The sequence below is a fragment of the Cupressus sempervirens genome, chromosome 3, assembly GCF_028749045.1.
Source record: "Cupressus sempervirens isolate cs-2001-9-10 chromosome 3, ASM2874904v1, whole genome shotgun sequence".
NCBI classification, from domain to species: Eukaryota; Viridiplantae; Streptophyta; class Pinopsida; order Cupressales; family Cupressaceae; genus Cupressus; species Cupressus sempervirens.
In genome coordinates, this window is record NC_143120.1 from 610,500,298 (window position 1) to 610,519,824 (window position 19,527).

General features: G+C 38.0%; 1 protein-coding gene across 4 annotated transcripts in view; it reads right to left on the bottom strand.

The window, feature by feature from the left end:
* Nucleotides 1–19,527, bottom strand: part of LOC149568156 (phosphatidylinositol/phosphatidylcholine transfer protein SFH1-like) — a 196,171-nt gene that overhangs the window by 56,567 nt on the left and 120,077 nt on the right. For all 4 annotated transcript variants that reach the window (XM_089821159.1, XM_089821161.1, XM_089821158.1 and 1 more), the window contains one exon: nt 5,743–5,844. In XM_089821159.1, coding sequence (XP_089677285.1) covers nt 5,743–5,844 — 102 coding nt within the window. The remainder of the gene's footprint in view (nt 1–5,742; nt 5,845–19,527) is intronic.

Genomic DNA, 19,527 nt, shown 5'->3' on the forward strand with positions numbered 1-19,527 from the left:
GACTTGCAAAAATTTAACTTAAGGAATATTGTCAAACACTTTGTATGCAAACTCATAAAGCTGATTTCCTCAATAAATTGCTTTCCAATGAGTAGATTTACGAACAACTATGAAGTGACATTAAAATGCATAATACACATCATAAAATTTTCACAAACACTTGGCACACATTCAATAGTATATGAAAAATCTGGAAACTCTTTCAATCTGCTAATAAAGGGTGATTTTTAAATGTAGATGTGCACTTACAGCTGCCTTAAAGGCTGCAACAACTATTCAGACTTGTATTCAACAATTATTATGCAAAATATCAAAATTTGACAGAAGAAACCTGGAATTAGTTGCCGTAGTATTTTGCAGATGTAGTCGGCCAGCCCTCCAAACTTCTAATCAGCCGGAAAAACAAGTAAACTTGATACCAACACTGTTCACGCCGTACTGTAGCAAATACTGTTCATGTCGACTGTAGCAAAATACTGTTCATGCGGCACTATAGCAATAACTAACTTCAGATCTGCACCTCAAACCCTTGTAAATTTCTTTATACAAACGCCCCAAATGAAACCCAGTGTGTTTCCTGAAGTGAAAACACCCTTGATCCTCCTGACTGTGTCTTCCAACAACGAAGAGAATGCTAGCAAAGAGGGATTCTGTCCTCCAAGCCTGATAATTAGATATCCAGCAACATAACATTAATCTTCATCCAAGCATACAAAAAAAAAGCTCTTCCATTTCTTTTATAGTGTTCTCACAAGAGCTCAATCCTTCATTTTCTCAATGTGGGATAAAACATAACTCCCTTTATGTACCTTATGTCTCCAATGTGTTATAAAAATAAAGGGAACTCTTTTAATTTAAATATTTCCCACAAACTATAGTCTATGCATTAATAAAGTTAAATATTTAAATTTAACTTTATAAAATGGCTTTATCAATGCATAACAAATCTTATCAATGATAAATAAGTTTTCCTGTCGATTTTAAACAATTACCATCGACATACCACTGTGACTGAATGTCCGGCCATGTCCAAGATGACTTACGATAAATAGTAAGTATGCCCAAAGTTGCCTCAGAACCCCTCAGAAAGACCTGCAACTGAAACTGTCTAGGCCAAATGGCCTCTAAGCCCCTTTAATGTCCTAGTTAGCCTACGAGACTGTGGGGAAATAGGCTAACGACAACATCATGCTATGAATGCTCGAAAGGGGACATTACACAAACACAACTGTATTTTATGTGCTTAGGAGAGGTTCTCTAAGTACTTGTCTTTGGGAGTGGCTTGTAGTAGGGATCTAGGACGCAAAGAGGTCACTGCTAGGGTAACCTATTGTAAGTTATGTAATAAGTGATAATATAGTAATTAATATTTGGGGAAACACAATAAAAAGATAAGTTAGAGATATTTGCCCTGCCTGTGCCTTGAGTGCTTGTACAGACTAAGGATGGGAATGGGATGATACCTAGTGAAAGGTATGCCTAGTTTGCCTCGTCTTCTTGAGAAGGTATTTTGGTTCCGCATGTGTCACATTGAGCGTCTGGGGTTCAAACTTCAAAGTAACCAGTCTAGGGTAATTCAATGCTTGAGGGTTCGGGGTCTATTGAGAGATCAGTCCAAGGTAACTCAAGTAGTTTGACCATGTGATGAAACTCCCTAGTATGTAGCCTAAGTCTCCTCCGTAGATTTCGTTTGTACCTCTGGTGGTGTACCTATTGTTGGATGTATTTAATGTGGTTAGTTACTTTCATTGATGGTGATTGGTGATTTAAGAATGATGTACTTTTGACATGTGGTTCTTGACTTGAGGTGGATATCTTTCGTTGACTTTAACTCATGATTTTGGTGATTTGATCTATCTTGGTATATGTATGATGTTTTGTTATACAGTGTTGGTATTGGATTGAGTGTTCTTTCTTTTTGGATTATCTTATCTTCTTGATTAGTATGTGTTACCTTTTGTAAAGACTATAAAACTAACCCAATAGAATTTGAAGTTCACAATGTAACAGTACCAAATTTCCTTGTTTTATTTATAATTCAGAAAATTGGAGAGACATACAACATCCATACGATTTATTGTGTGACTGTATTGAGAAAGGAATATTTTAAAAGATTGTATAGAATTTCAAATGTAACATCAGCAATAAAGACAAAGACTTGATTTCCGCAATGCCAAATAACTGAGGACTCTGTTGGAAGAACTGTAACGTTACTTAGGAGTAACAGTACCAAGTAAATTCCTTGACGCCAACACAAGGGAAGTCGGTAATGTTGCTATCTCAGTGACCTTTGATCCGAAACAGTGACCAATATATCAACTAACACACTTGCCAAACTTGGTTGCGAGTATACCCACGTGGAACGTGACGGCTAATGTGTAGATAACACAGGGTTACAGTTTGACTTCTAGCTGCCTACATTGAAATGCCTCCTTGGCACAAACAATTTCTGCAACCCTTACAATCGATTTGCAGTGTGAATATCGAATTGCAATCCTTAACACCAATCAAATTCTTTCAGATAGAATTAACTCCAGGACAGAGTCACCACAATAGGAGTAATTTGATAATTGTATATATCGGCACAATTATCCAAGTTCACAGAAATTCTTCAAAGACCCTCCGCTAGGCAATAAGAGCAAATTTGATGTATGAATTCAAGATGCTTTTCTCTTCTAATGAAGTCATATTTATAAGATTTTGTGCAACTTGGCTTCACCTTGACACTTCTCACTTAAACATCCCTTTATAACATAGAGTCCACATACTTTATAATATAAAGCACATTAAATAATCATTAAGTTTCGAATTAATTGCAATAACCATGACTTCATCAGATTAATTTGCCCAAAGTCCGAAAGTAGAATGATAAGTACCCAACAAAGTCAGAACTGCCTTGACCAAAATAGAAATTGGCCAGAAGTGACTTACTAAAAATAGTAAGTACCAAAAATAGCGTATCCATATCAGAAACCCCCAAAAACAAACGTCAACTCATGGGGATTGTGCTGATGAGTTGACAAACCCACACTCCGAAGACTTGCTAAATCAGGGACATTACACCTTTCATGTAGTTTTGGCTATTAGGATTCCTTGCCTAGGAATGTTTCATGATTGATTAGTAGTATGTGGATTGTTCACTATCTTCCCTGCATGGTGGTAGTGGAAGCCTAACTAGTTAACCATATGGTTTGAAGGTAGTGTCTTCTTACCATTTGGGTCCCCCTCACATTGCCAGCTATGGGATGTACGATGATGCAGTTGTACCTTTATCATTCCTACCTCAAAGATTTCTATTCAGTTGATGTATATATGTTATCATGTATTATGATGTATTTTATCTATCCTCACATACCTTGGAACATGTGCAGTGAATGTTATTTAACGGATGTACTTTCATTGTATTAGTTGTACGTATGCATTTGCTTATGAGTTTATGTATCTGTTATTTCTTTATGATCATGAGACATTGTACTTGGAACTTAAACTAATTAATATAAACTTCTTAACAAAACTCAACGTGAAGGAACCCTTGAGGAATGGAAATTGATTTGTAATTGCTTGTGTACTTGAGGTGTATGTGTATATTGCTTCCACATTAATGCTATTTTGATGTTGGTTAAACTTAAAAAATAAAATAGTTCAGTAAACATTGTAACATAATAGGTCTATTTCTCTTGGGTTCCCAAGAAGGGCATTACAAGAACTTAATAATGAAAAACCATTGCTATTTTTTTTTTGTCCTTAGGAAACTTAATTGCTTTTATCAAGTCGCAAGTTCTATATTGTAGGTTTGCTTAAAGTTTGAAAACTGTCTCTTTGCACTAATCACTTATTTTAATATACCTAAACATCTACATTTTTATTTATTTAATCTATCCAGTATTTATGTGTACTTATGTAGTATCCCTTTCTTGGGCTATTCAGACGACAACAGAGTTGGCCTATTATTAGGGGTTCCCATTGGTCAGCAGAGTGGTTAGAGGACCCAACTTGGGTTAGTGGAGCCTTGCAGGGGGCCATACAAACCTTTCCAAATATGTGCAATGCAGTCTCCTATTTTTTAGGCGAATTCCCACCCTTCGATTCATGGCAGCATTCAATTTTAAGTTCAGAGTCTAGGTAATAATTTCAGGAATAAAATGGAACATTTAAGTTATGAATATAAAGTTCTAAATAAATTAATAAAAAAAATCTAGTAAAGTTACTTTATATTATTTTAATAAATCAACCAATCAATGGACCACCATGGGACATGATGCCTAGGGAGGATTAAATTAAGTTGATTTAAAAACAATTTAGTATTATAAATTAGGGATTCATAAGGGGTTTGAACTTGATGATGAGAAATGAAGTTTGTAAAAATGAATTTAATGAAATAAAGTGGAAACCTAAAAAGGGCCAATTAGGGCATGGAGTCGATGCAATCACATGAGAGGTATCATTTCATTATTCAAGCATTCATTTCCACAGTAACCATTTGGAATTAAGCTGAGGAAGAGTTTCAAACTTTCAACAGAAGATCAGAATTTTGGGAACGAAAAACTCCCTAGAGATTGAAAAGTTGGACAGAAACCCAACATTTCATAGAAAATGAATTCATTTAGAATTCATCATTGAGCAGAAATCAGTGTTTCAGATATATTTCAGAGCAGATTCAAGGAAATTGATTCCAGACCTGGGTCATTTGGCTCTATATATTCATCATCTAGAAGCATACCAAGCCATATGTACCTCTTACTGATTGACTGAATAAGTAACTAGCTGGGTGTAGCATTTTGAAAGCCATTGCCAGGCATTTTTGGGGGTTTTTTAAACATGCTGTTACAAATCAGACTTAACAAACAGCCTCTGTGCATGAATTCAAACTTTTATATGCTGGTAGGACATCTAAAGAATTTTCAGATCTGTGCCAGACCTATACGGGTATGTTAATGGAGTTTTGAGTCAACAAAAATTCAGTAAATTATTGCTTTATCAGTACCTTTCAATCTGTACTCCCATTTTCAGTTTGTACTTTCTTAGCACTTCATTTTCATATTACAAATATCAAGAAAAACCATAAAAAAAAATAGAATAGTGCAAAACCTAAAACAAAATCAGAAAATTCGAAGACAATAGAAAAACAAAAAGAATTCAGTCATCAGATCAGACGGTATCTTTCAACTTGCCAGATTAAAATTTGTGTCATTGCACAGATCTCTCAATTTTATTTATCTAAACATCAGTGTTCTTATGTATTTAATGAATAATCTATCCAATGTTTATGTGTAATTGCATTTTTTAATATCTCTTCTCACATTAACTGCAAGCACGGAGTCGTTAAATTTATTTATTTTCCATCAGTAAGCAAAAAAGTATTTTCTCTTGAGTTAATGAGTGTGTTGATCTTTTTCACTGTTTGATTCCAAGAAAAAAGAGATATTTTTAATCAGCATTATCAATGAACCACCCCACAATGCACCGTAAAAGTTGTAGAGAGCAAGTATATATTGTGCAGATTATGCTAATTTTTATCTACAAGGAGCATATCCTCCTAATTTAAATAACATACCGACTATATATCTTTTCCATTTGTCACATTGAAAGTCGTGAAATTAAAATGCTATCATAGAAAACAAATTTGTTTGGTTTTAAACAACAAGAATATAACTAATTAAGCCTTTAAGTGAAGCATGCCATGAATCTATGTATTTTCTTAATGTAAAAGTTTTGAATTTTCATAGAAAAGCAACCAATTACCTTCCAGCAGGCAGAGAAAGCATATGGAGAATTGACAACATAATATGTTTCTGTCTTTTCTGGATAGTTCAGATCATCAATGGTAGCTATCGTAGACAAAATCTGCAAGATCCAATAGATAACATTAATCAGCGCATATCATAATCTTATAACATACAATACCATCTGCATGCAGATTATTACATCAAGGCAAAATCGAGGCATGCCTTACCATGAGATAAATGAAATTTTTTATCTCTAACCCAGGGAAACCACTGAGTACAAACAAGTAATAATTGGTAAATGCACTTGGCTCAACAATGTGAGAAGGTTTCCCTGCTGATCCCTTGCAGGATCGTTCAGCCTCCTTACAAAGCATAGTAGTATGATAATTGTTATCTTGTATGTTGGATCATAATGTTATATCTTCGTTAAAAGTATTAATTTCTTTCTGGTATTTCCTTATCCAAAGACATGTTTCAGGTTGGTGGTCTCCCAACAGCATGTTACAGAGCTAGCCTTTATGTTACATGTGGCAAAGGCTCAAAGCCCTTTCCAGAAGTGTTCCAATATTTGCTAGCATCTTCTACAGTTCTTAACTTCTAACTTCTTGATCAAATTTTACATTAAAATTTATTAGAGCATCTTTCACAACTACAAAAGGTTCGTGACTTATTTTTCTGCATGCAAAATGAAGACAATCATCCATGTGGCACCTGGAATTAAGAAAACAACAAAAGAAAATTGATGTTGATAGATTGCATGATCACTAAAAAATAGAATTGATTCGATAAAAAAAAAAGCACATTTGCTTTGGCAACAAATAGGTCCTGGGATTTACATCACAAATTTAATCACATTTTTCCAATCACATCACAGTAAATGTCATTTTAAGATACCATCACAATTAGAACTCCCTAGAACACTACTCCCTCTTGATATTTTGAGGATATCTTTCCTACAGAAGACTTGGTGTTCCTCCTAGCCCTAGAGCTATCACCAAGGTTCCTCTTGTTAAGATTATAGCTACAGTCGGATTGATTTAATCATAAGATACAATGTTGATATAATATATCATATATATATATCATATTATAAATATATGATGTTAAATATATATAATATATTATACATATACATTAGATATAATACATATGTTATATTGTTAATATATACTGACTAATAATGATTAATTGTAGAGACATGTCTCCTACTCTTATAAATATTTGGAACATACCAATGGCAATGTGATTACATTTGCAGAAACCGATCCATGTTTTCTAACATCCATGTTTTCTAACATGGTATCAGAGCCAAACTGCAAATGTAAGGAAGAATGAGTGCTTGAATAACCTTCATCTATGAGACTCATGGAGTTGACATCCTATTGAGTATAACCAGAGCTATTGCAGAGTTTAAAATACTTTATCTGATTTAGAAATTATTCGGTCGATAAATAAATGCATAAGAAGTTTCAGATCATCCTATTTATTGAAGGCTCAAATAAAATAAATACAGACCTGTCGAGTCCACCCCCAAAACTCGTCAACAAGGCACACCACTGATGGAGATTCCACATCAGCACACAGGATCAGGCATTGACCATACATTACCGGCATTTGGAGCCAACACAACAGTCTCTGTCCCACATCAGACAGTGGTCACCCTGATCTACGACATTCCTCCTTTCGATAGTCCGAGAAATTGATCAAGAGCTGGATATTCACTGCATATTGGATGTGATCATTCTTTCACGGGTACCGATTATTAATCGCGAGGCTTCAAATGTGTTGGAATGGAAAACAATTTATTTGACAAACAAAAGCTTGATTATTATCATTCTATCACCCCTATATTGTTCAAATAAATTATTTGCAATATCATTCAAGGAGTACAATCGATTCTGTTTTAAGATTACTGTATTTGAATCCCAGATGATATCATTTTATAGCAATCAAGATTGAAATTTTTCTTTGCGAATAGAAGAAACTTCTAAAAGGGAAGTTTAGACAGAGGAAGAAAGAGTTCAAACTAAACCATTATTACTGTGAAGATTCAAATTCCACCCTTTCTATTCAAGCAGACAATATATTTGGGCTGGAAGTGAAGAATCCTGAGTCGCATGTTTAGTTACTCTTGCATATTCAAAAGCAGTTACAGTTAAAATTGCACCAATGTTATGCCAGTCATATGGTATACGGGTTGCAGATCAAGCTGTGAAGGGTATTACAAGTTACTTCTGAAAGTGCATATCACTCTTCACAAAATGGCAAATTATATGTGAACTTCGAAGTATAGGCTTCCCAAAAGTTCGTCAATAACTATGCATTCCATGACAAGGATATCTTATAAAATCCAAATTGTTTACTGCTAAAGCCCAAGACAGATTATATTTGCACAATGCTAATACAAGTAGCATTTGACTTTGTGAGAGTTGGGGCATTACTTTAGAATCTATGAAGAAAAAACACTATGTAAATTGTCAAGTTCATCTCTGGTGACAATATGTAAGACGATGGAGATTGGGATTTTGTACCTGTAAATTTAAAATGAATTAGATTGTTAAAAGGAATCAATATAATCCTCTCAGACATGGTTCCTACGATGATTGATCATGGGTGGTCTAATTCCATCCCTTCTTTTGATCATCCTATGGGTCCTATACAGATCACTCTCGTAATTTGAAAGCATTATGTCGTACGCAGATCATTTCATGAGTAGAATTTAACATAGTCAAGGATAAATTGATCTGAGGTCAACGACATATCATCTACCTACTCATCACAGCATTGGTGATCTCATACTCACTGTAGCATCTCGGTAATCCATTGCTATCTTGTGAAAGATATTTGCAAATATTGCAGTTTGAGGTACATTGATATGAGGAATTAAAAGACAAGGAATCCTATTAAGAAGTCAAATGCAAATGATATGAATGTATTATGTCAATACGAGTGATAAACGAATCTAATAAATAAAACATATTCATATGAATAAAATTGTCAACTAGGCCACTCTTAAAGAGGAAATATCCGCTTTCAATGCAAGTCCCCTACTCCCAGACCTCGTCTTTAGTTCCAAATCTTCATGTTTGGAAGCTATGGTTTAAGAAGAACTTAATCATATCTGAAACATATGGTCAACATAAATCTTCAGCAAAGATGTATCCAAAGTTCTATTAGAAGTTACAACAATGACAAAATGATCCTACTTTAATCTATTGAGAACATTGTAGTTCTAAATGATATGGTATTTATATTAGTAAAGATATCCTAGATGTTGTTTTGATTGAACACCAAAAGCTTAGTTCTCCAAAGAAAAGAAAAACAAAATACCGTCTCTTTCTGCATATCTAAATTCTGCAATCAGGAAGGATAAGGCATAGAATGTCCAAAGGAGTACACAACATTATAAACTAGAATTAAGCCAGTAAATAATGGTGGACAAAATTTATGTATGGAAGACATTGAACAGAAGATCAATCAGACTTTGGCGATGACTTGAAATGCTTGCAACTGATACTCCACTTGCTGGTTTCAAATGAAGAGAGTAAAATTAAATCAGAAAGTCACATGTATTAGTTATCCAAACTAGATATATACATATGATAGAGCTTTTACATATTCTACATATCACACATCTTTGAGAACAGTTTCGAGAGTACTCTTGGGTCTGATAAGATAGGAAGAGATATGAATGAAATTAGAAAGAGATTTCAACTTCTTAATGTCAAGAAAGATCTAATTCAGTTGCTACATGGGCTACTAGATGTAGCTGGTTGAAAGAGGAGATACCCATATGATGCTTATGGCTAAATCAAAAAATAAATAAATTGTTCATCTATATAAGTGTGGAAAATTTACATTGTGGAGGGGGAATAATAACCAATGTTTCATTCCCACTCAAACCATCTTTAGAAAGGAAATGTTCCATGACCCTCACGGGCAGATACTTATTCTATCCTTGAGTATTACATTTATCTAAGCTTTGTAGTATCTCTCATATTTGTAGTTCTATACATACTAGAAGAGTTATTTCCCTTGATCTTTTCCTTTATGTCTAAGGATGTTCTTATAGGAAAAGAAGGCTGGTACACATGCTACCAAAATTGTGATCAGACTGAATAAAATTGCAATAGGGACAGTAGCTCAAAGAGAAGTTGTGATCAAGCTGAATAAAGTGAGGCCCTCGAAGCAAATATCTCTAATGATTGAGATTATGAGTATCCTTCTACATTAAGAGGGAGTATGACACTTCTTTGAAGCCAACATAGGAGCTTAGAAGATTGATACTTAGAGGGAGTCGACCTACTCTTGAGTACATCATAAGGGAGTATTGATTTATCACTAGAAAATCAAAAGATTGATATCAGATTCAGAGTGAGTTCGATAGGCATCCTTGGGTGAAGAGAGCTTTTCAGGAAGTAACTAGAGGACCTGATTTCTTAGGATCATTGTTCAGAGGAAGAATTTTTCGAGGTGAAATCCTTTGTAAATGATATTTTCTCTATGAGAAGTTCTAAGTGAAATTCCTTGTAATGCATTCTACTCTCTGAGGGAGAATTGAGGTTAAAGCCTTTGTACCACCCTCTGACTTGGTTCACTGTGGTTACTATTTCGCATATGATATGTAATGAAGGTGACAATCTTTCATTGACATATATAAACATAACGTAATCATTGTAAGATGACAATCTTATAAATGGTAGACCTCTTATGTAATGGACACCCCTGAGTTCCCCAAAAAACTAAACCAACTGCTGAAAGGAATTATGTCAAACAGTTTGCATTCAACTTTTTATTTCTCCATTTAATGTTTAAACCCCTTATAACTTCGGAAATCAAATGTTTATTTGTTTGTTGTGTTTTGTGCATGGAATAGAAATCATACAACATAAACAACAAAGAAGCTACAATAATATGCAAAGTGGAGAATGAATTGGTGCCGATAAAATGTTATTTTCAGAATTTAATTAAATCAAATACATGGCAGATTATCAACTCCCTAATTACTCCAATATCATTGGCATAATACTCCAGCCCATGCTTTCGAACTTGCTGCTACAGTGGCGTGAATAGTGCCGCAAAACAGTGTTGCTACAATACACTGTCTTTCAAACAATCCACTACCTTTATAAAATCATTCCCTCAAAGCGGCATAAACGTTGGACAAGTAGTGAAGAAGATACGAGCAAAATATCAAATCCGCCTATAGTTGGAAATGCAACCAAACTGCTTGATAGCAATGGATTCCACAAGCCAAACCCCAAGGGAATGACATCTAGTATGTCACAAAAGAGAATAGACATCCTCTAATGCCAAGAACGGATCTGCAATTCACACACCAATTTCTTCTCATATTCATCATCCCGAACAAGGGCCACAAGCTCTCCTTTTTATTTCTACTTCATAGGGTCGACCCACTTTTCACAACTATAAATAAAATTAAAATAACACCTTATGTCTCCCTTGGGCTACCCTTTTCCAACACAAAACCCAACATGAATAATATTAAAGTAATACTTTATTATTTTCACATTTAATTTAAATGTTACTTTAATAAACTTCAGGCATTAAAATAAAATAGTAATTGGGCTTGGAATAATATGAGTGATAGCGCATCGAAAAGCTCTCATCGAGGAGCATCAAACCCAATCACTAATTCTAACATCATCCATGCCCTGTTGACTTACTAAAAATAGTAAGTTTTCTCAACACCATGTAAATCAACTCCGTTTTGGCCCGAACTAGAAATGACTAGGCCAAAACATCTCAAGATTCCACTGACCTCTTTGTTAGCCTCTGGGACCACGCAGAAATACGCTAACGGTCACACAACTGGACAACTGCTAAAGTGGGGACATTACAGTCCGCCTCACTTATAATTGCTTGTCCTCAAGCAATCTCAGTCATGTTTGTTGTAACACCTGCTCACTCTCCCAAGTAGCATCCTCCTCTGGCAAGTCTCTCCATCTGACTAAATATTCTTTAACTACCCTGTTTCGTAGAGTCCTCTCCCTGGTATCTAGAATAGCCTCAAGAATCAATACGAGCTTCTCGTCCTCATCCAATGGTAGCAAATCTGTAGAAGGCACAATTCTCTGTCCAATGGCTTTGTTAAGCCTCGACACATGAAACACATTATGCACCCGACTGCCCTCTAGAAGTTCAATCTTGTAGGCAACCTCACCCACCCTATGAATCACTCTGTAGGTACCATAAAATCTAGGCTTCAACTTCTCTGCTCCACTCTTCTTGAGTGATGACTTTCTGTATGGTTGTAGCCTCAAGTAAACCATATCCCCAATCTCAAAGCTGCACTCTATCCGGTGTTGATCAGCATACAATTTCTACTGATTCTGGGCTTGCTGTATATTCTCCCTGAGCACCCTCAAAATATCCTGACTATCATGCAAGAAGTCTTTGGCTTTGGGCACTCTACTATCCTCCAAAACCAGATCAATGTAGCTAGGTGCTTCATAACCATATAGTGCCATGAATGGAGTCATCTTGATGGACATATGATAAGTGGTGTTATAACAGTACTCTCCCATATGTAGCCATTTGACCCAAGCTCTCTGTTGTGCAGTCACATAGTTCCTCAGATATCCTTCCACCCATTTATTCACAATCCCCATCTGCCCATCTGTCTGTGGATGATAACTAGTGCTAAGTGTAAGATCTGTGCCACACAACCCAAACAATTCCTGCCAAAAAGCAATCATAAATTTACTATCCCGATCACTAACAATGAAACCAGGTAGCCCATGTAACCTGAATATCTCTTTGAAGAAAAGATTGGCCACCTATGCTATTGTGTGGGTGGATGGAATAGCAAAGAAGTGAGCAAACTTCGTCAACCGATCAACTACCACATAAATGCAATCTCTCCCCTATACTTGTGGTAACCCGATGATGAAGTCCATAGAAATACTTTCCCATTTCCTATTTGGAATGGGAAAAGGCTGTAACAACCCTGCAAGATATGTGTGCTCTCCCTTATTCTACTAACAAACTGCAAACTCCCTGACATGCTTTTGAACATCATCCTTGAGCCCTTTCCATGTGAACCACTCATGAATCTGCCTATAGGTCTTAAAGACCCCTGGATGTCCAGTTGTAGGTGCATTATGAAATGACTTCAGTATTACCTCCCTCAACTGTGATGAAGGAATCAAATATATGCTAGCCTGGAACTTGATCAATCCATCCATCACCACATAACAATCATCTTGTATAGTGCCTATAATCACTCTGGAAGCCCAAGTGTCCCTCGCATACTCTATTGTAATCTTCTTTCTCCAATCTCCTGTAATCTCAGCTAGAGCATAAATATGAGGTCTCCTAGATAAAGCATCTGCCACCACATTCTTCTTACTTTTGACAAACTCAATGTTAAAGTCATAAGCCCGCAACTTCATAATCCACTTCTATTGTCTATCATTCAAGCCACGCTGGCTCATGAAGTATTTGATGTTGTTGTGATTAGTCTTGATAACAAACTTCCCCCCAACTAGGTAGGACCGAAACTTGGCCAATGCATGCATAATGGCCAACATCTCCCGGTCATAGATGGAATAGCTCCTCTCCACTCCACAGAGCTTTCTACTCTCAAAAACAATGGGATGCTTCTCCTGCATCAAGACTGCTCCAATCCCATCACCTGATGCATCACAATGAAAATCAAACGGCTTCGTGAACTTCGGTAGGGCTAATACTGGACATGATGACATCACCTTCTTGAAATAATCAAAGCATCTCTGAGCTGCCCTTGTCCATATGAAGGCCCCTTTCCTGGTAAGGTCTGTCAAGGGTGCAACGGTCTGAGAAAATCCCATAACAAATCTCCTATCAAACCCGCAGAGACCAAAGAACCCCTTACGCTATGTGAGGTTCATAGGAGTAGGCCAATCAACAATAGCTCTAATCTTTTCGAGACCTACCCGAACTCCATTTGCATTGATGATATGCCCAAGGTATAGTAACTCAGTCAACCCAAACTCGCACTTTGATTCCTTGGCATATAGTGACTCTTTCTCCAAAATGGACAACACCATCTCAAGATGTTGTAAATGCTCCTCCCAAGTCTTACTGAAGACCAAAATGTCATCAAAGAAAATCAGGACAAATCTCCTAAGATGCCCCCTGAATACTTGACTCATGCAACTCTAGAATGTAGTAGGGGCATTGGTTAGCCCAAATGGCATAACAAAAAACTCAAAGTGGCCATAGTGACGCTGAAAGGTTGTCTTCTCAATGTCCTCCACCCTAATAATGATTTGATGATACCCTGATCGTAAATCAATCTTCGTAAAGAAGCATGCATCATACAGCTCATCAATCAGCTTATCTATCCGCGGGATGGGATATCTGTTCTTAATGGTCTTCTTATTTAATGCCCTGTAATCGATGCACATATGCATCATCTCATCCTTCTTCTTTACCAATACTACTACTGAAGCAAAGGGGCTCTTACTAGGTCTAATATGCCCCATCTCTAACAAATCCTTAATCGCCTTCTCTATCCCATCATTGTGTTTCTTAGGATGGCGATAGGGAGTAATCGTAACTAGTTTGGCTCCCTCCTCGAGCTCAACAACATGCTCTATCCCTTTGTTAGGAGGAACCCCATGCAAAATCTTGCCAAAAACTTTAGCATGCCTATCAAGTATCTCCTAGATATGTAGTGGATGACTCTTCACCTGTGGCTCCCATGAGGCTGGCATAGTGAAACATTCTACCGTCCACGCTACATCATCATGCCAAAACAATCTCTACATTCTCCTCAAGGAGATTACTCTACAACTCCCATCCGAAAGTCCTCTAAGTACAACAGTTTTTCCCTCACGCTGGAACCTCATCTCCAACTTTGCTAGGTTGAGTGTGAAATCAACCAGCGAGGCCATCCATGTCATGTCGAGGATGACATCATAATCTCCCATGTCTACTACATAGAACTCATCCTCCAACTCATAGCCATCTCCAAACTTTATATGAAGGTTAGATATCTTCCGAGTGCATAATAATTTGTCACCGTTCGCCACCATGACTCTAAACCCAACATGCTCCTTGGTCTATAAACCTCTCTTGGCTACCAATTGTGTATCTATGAAATTATTTGTAGCCCAAATGTCAATGAGTGAGATTACTTTTTGCCCCTGAATAGTACCCCTAACCTTAGATGTGATTACCTTTTCAGCCCCAATTAATCATGCCAATGACTTCTCATCCTCAGGAATGCTACTTTCCTTTGTAGTGCTACCCTCGTTTGAATTAGAGTGTTGATCCTCCCTCTTTGACTGTGACTCCTTTGCTAAGAAATACTCCATTTGATTTGCCTTAGCCTTGAGAGGACACTCATGAGATAAGTCTCAAGGCTCTCTATTACAATAATAGATAAGACGTCTATTATTAGTTAATGGTTATCTTGTAAATATCTTTAGCTTTAGTTTGCTTTCGTTTTTTTTGCTCTCTGGAATAGAATGTTTCTATTCTTTACGATCGTTTCCTAAGGAAACATCGTCTCATTCTTTTGTATAAATTGACCTTTCGGTCTCTGTTAATAATAAGGAAGTATTTACCAATTACCTCGTAATATGGTATCAAAGCTAAATACTTAAATTTTTTTCGGAAAGATTTATAATTTCTTCTTGAAATTATTTGTTTAAATTTTTCCAAAAATTATTTCAGCTAATTTCTCCAAAACCCACCTAGGGTTTTCTGCTTGGAGAAATTCCCGAATTACGGGTCTGCAAATCGCGTGGAAATCATGGCCATTTTATACCATTTGTGACTGGTATATGCAAATCGCGATTTCTTTTGACCGAACTACTCTGCAAATCACGGCTTCATGACTGGAAAAATGCATTTTTTGGAGGTCTGTGTATGGTCGGCCCGCATCTAAAATTGACAGGGAAATCGCGTTTTTTGTAACCCGCGCAATTTCTTCTGTTTTTTCATGCAAATACAGTCGCAACCTTCACCCAGTACTTGTCGCCTCTGCAATCCCACCTGTTCTTAGTCATTTTTGAAGCAGATTCGACCATTTTTCATCAAGAAATCTGAAGTTTTTTCAAGCTTTTTTCAGCTAGGGCCGTTTTTTTCGAAACCCTGATTTTTGGTGTCGAAAAAATATTTTGTTTGCAGGTTCTTGGTGGGTTTTCCGAGAGCTCAACTGGGTTGTCCATTTTTTCTGGGTGCCTCGATTTTTGTGCCTTGATTTTCGAGCTAGCGGATTCAGAAAATGACAGCAGATTCCTTCTGGATTTTTCGAGCTCTCTTCTGGGTCATTCTCTGATTCTTCTGGGTCTTCCGTATTTTTGCCTCGAAGAACGTGCCTTCACAAATTTTCACAGTTTTTCATTGAAAAACGTGCCATGGCATCTCTGACAAATATTCTGCTCGAACATAATTCCAAATTCAATGGTTGCAATTATGGAACCTGGAAGTAGCGCATCATCGCAATCTTCGAATATCGAAACACCGATCAACTTGTTCTGGGTATTAAGCAGCGTCCGACTTCTCCGGGTCTTGATCAAGATATATGGGATCTGAATAATCGAGAGGCAGTAATGCTTCTCAAACTATCCGTAGCTGATGACCAGCTTTCTCAGATTCCATCCGGCAAGACAGTTGCCGAAATTTGGACACATCTCAAAGGTCTTCATGAGACTTCCGACAAGAGCAGAGCCTTCTTTCTGAAAAACACTATGTTTTCTATTGTCATGGATGAGCGCACTTCGCTCCAGGCACACCTGAATCAGATTCAGGAAATTCATGATCAGTTACTTGCCATCGGTCGCAAGATGGAGGAAGAGGATATTGTGGTAATCACTCTTCGGAGTTTACCAAATTCCTATGAGCATTTTATCGAGACTCTCAACATCACATCTACTGGTGTTGATCTAAAGTTCACTGATCTCTGCACCCTACTACTTTAGCAAGATCGGTGGAAACAACAGTTCGGTAGCAGCTCCAGTTCCACCTCCACTGAGCAAGCCTTTGCTGCGAAATCCTTTCAGAAGGATAAGGGCAAGTTTTAGCAACCATCTCAGTAGAAGTCTTCTGCTCCAGCATCCGATGGTACCAAAAAGAAGAACATTCAATGCAACTATTGCTACAAGTATGGTCACATGTCGGAAACGCTTAGCTGCCCAGTCTAAGCAACCAGGTTCGCAACCCAAAGCGAATAGTGCAGAGCACACTGAGCAGGCGGAATCTGCCTTTTACGCCTTTATGGCTAAAAGACCCGCAGATCATGTGCAGTCATCTGCCTGGTACATTGATTCAGGTGCCTCTCGACATTTCACTCACCGCAGAGACTGGTTTACTGACTACCAGCCTTATTCAGATTCTGTTATCTTTGGTGGTGGAGAAGAGTACACGGTTGTTGGTAAAGGCAACATTCAAATTCAGTCTGTTGGGAGGAAGCTCATATTCCTTGATGTGTACTACGTTCCAGGGATGGAACTAAATCTACTCTCAGTCAGTCAGTTGCTGCGACATTCTCCACACTTGGCAGTCACCTTCTGTTCACATCAGTGCACCATCACTGATTGGGCGACTAAGTCTACTGTTGCAGTTGGTCTTGAGGATCATGGTCTTTTCAGACTTACTGATTCTGGTGATTCTCAGGACTTAGCTATGGCTGCTCAGCGATCTTCCATCAGCACACTTTGGCATCAGCGATATGGGCACTTAAATGTGCATTATCTCTCACAACTTGCTCGGGATGAGCTTGTTCTTGGTTTGTCAGAGATTCAAACCCAACACCTTGGAGTTTGTGACGCATGTCAGGCTGGGAAGCAACGTTGCACACCTTTCCCCAGTGGCGATTCTTGGCGAGCTTCTCAAGTACTTCAGCTTGTTCATGCTAATATCTGCGGCCCTATGGCCACTCCTTCTGTTCTTGGGTACAGGTATTTTCTGTTGTTTGTAGATGATTTCAGTAGAAAAATGTGGGTGTATTTCCTTAAAAACAAATCCGATGCATTTACTGTATTTCAGAAGTTTAAACCTTAGTTGAAAAAGAGTCTGGGAAATCTATTATTACTCTTAGATCAGACAATGGGGGGGAATTTCGTTCTAATGTTTTCTCCAGCTTCTTGGATACACATGGCATCCAACGCCAGTTCACCACACCCCACACGCCACAACAGAACAGTGTAGTTGAACATCGGAACAGGACAATCACCGAGATGGCTCGTTCCATGCTCGAACACAGACATGTTCCGAAGCGTTTTTGGGCAGAAGGAGTTAACACTGCAGTTTATCTGTTGAACTGGTCACCCACAGTGGCGGTCAAAGGTAAAACTCCGGAAGAGGCCTGGTCAGGTCGCAAGCCCAGAATCAGTCACCTGAAGGTTTTTGGCTCTCTTGCTTTTGTTTGGATCCCTGATGCTTCACGCACCAAGTTGGATGCCAAGAGTCAGAAACTGATGCTTGCTAGATATAGCAGTCTTCACAAAGCCTACCGCCTTATTGATGTTGAGACATCTCGTCTCATATACAGCCGCGATGTAGTCTTTGATGAGCAGCGAGGACCATTCATGCCTGTTTCTCCTGTTCCTGATCCAACAGATCAGCCTATGCAGGTTCATGATTTGGGAGTTCGGCTTCCATTAGGTCTACCTGATTGGAGGGTTCCAGTAGCTCCTCTAGCTCCAGTCATGCCAGTGATACCTGTACAGACACCTTCGGCTTCTCCTGCAGGATCACCTCGTTTTGAAGATGCTTCACCTGAGTTTGATCCAGATTCTTCTGATGAGGATCTTGCTGATCAAGCATCTCCTAGTACTACTATTGGTCATTCTCCTCTCCGGCCTAAGTGGTGGGCTAAGACACTTGCTGATCTTCATGATGATGAGCTCATTGATGGGAGAACTGCTCGAAAAAAGAGCAAAACTACAAATTCTGTTAACTTTGCTCTTATGGCCAACATTCACAGTGTGTTTGAATCTCAAACATATTCCGAGGCTAAAGGAATTCCAGAGTGGGAACATGCCATGCAGTCTGAACACCAGAGCTTGCTAAAGAACAACACTTGGGTCCTTTCTGATCTTCCCCCAGGAAAGAAACCCATTAGTTGCAAATGGGTCTACAAAATCAAATACAAATCAGATGGTACTTTGGATAAGTACAAAGCTCGTTTAGTGGCAAAGGGCTTTCCTCAACGTCAGGGCATTGATTATGAGGAGACCTTTGCTCCTACTGCAAAGATGAGCACCATCAGATTAGTCCCAGCCATGGCAACACAGTTTGGCTGGAAGGTCCATCAGATGGACGTAAAGAGTGCTTTCCTGAATGGTGATCTCCATGAAGAGGTTTACATGACGCAGCCTCCTGGTTTCAAGGTTGCTGGTAAAGACCATCAAGTTCTCAGATTGGTAAAAGCTCTCTAGATTGATACGTACCTCAGTGATGAAGGCTTCAAGAGGAGTTCTTCAGACTCAAATCTGTATATCAAGACTATTGACCGTGACATCATCCTTTTGGTTATCTATGTGGATGATTTGATCATCACTGGTAGTTCGGCATCTTTGATTCAGGGAATCAAACAACACTTATGCCAGTCTTTTGATATGACTGACCTTGGGCTCATGCATTATTGCTCAGGTGTTGAAGTTTGGCAACAGTCTTCTGGTATATTCATCTCTCAATCCAAATATGCCAGGGCCTTATTAGACAAATTCCGAATGCAGGATTGCAAACCTGCATCTACACCTATGGAGAAAGGTCTCAAGTTATCAGCCAAGTCTGATTCTCCTTCCGTTGATGATACTACGTATAGGCAACTAGTAGGTAGCCT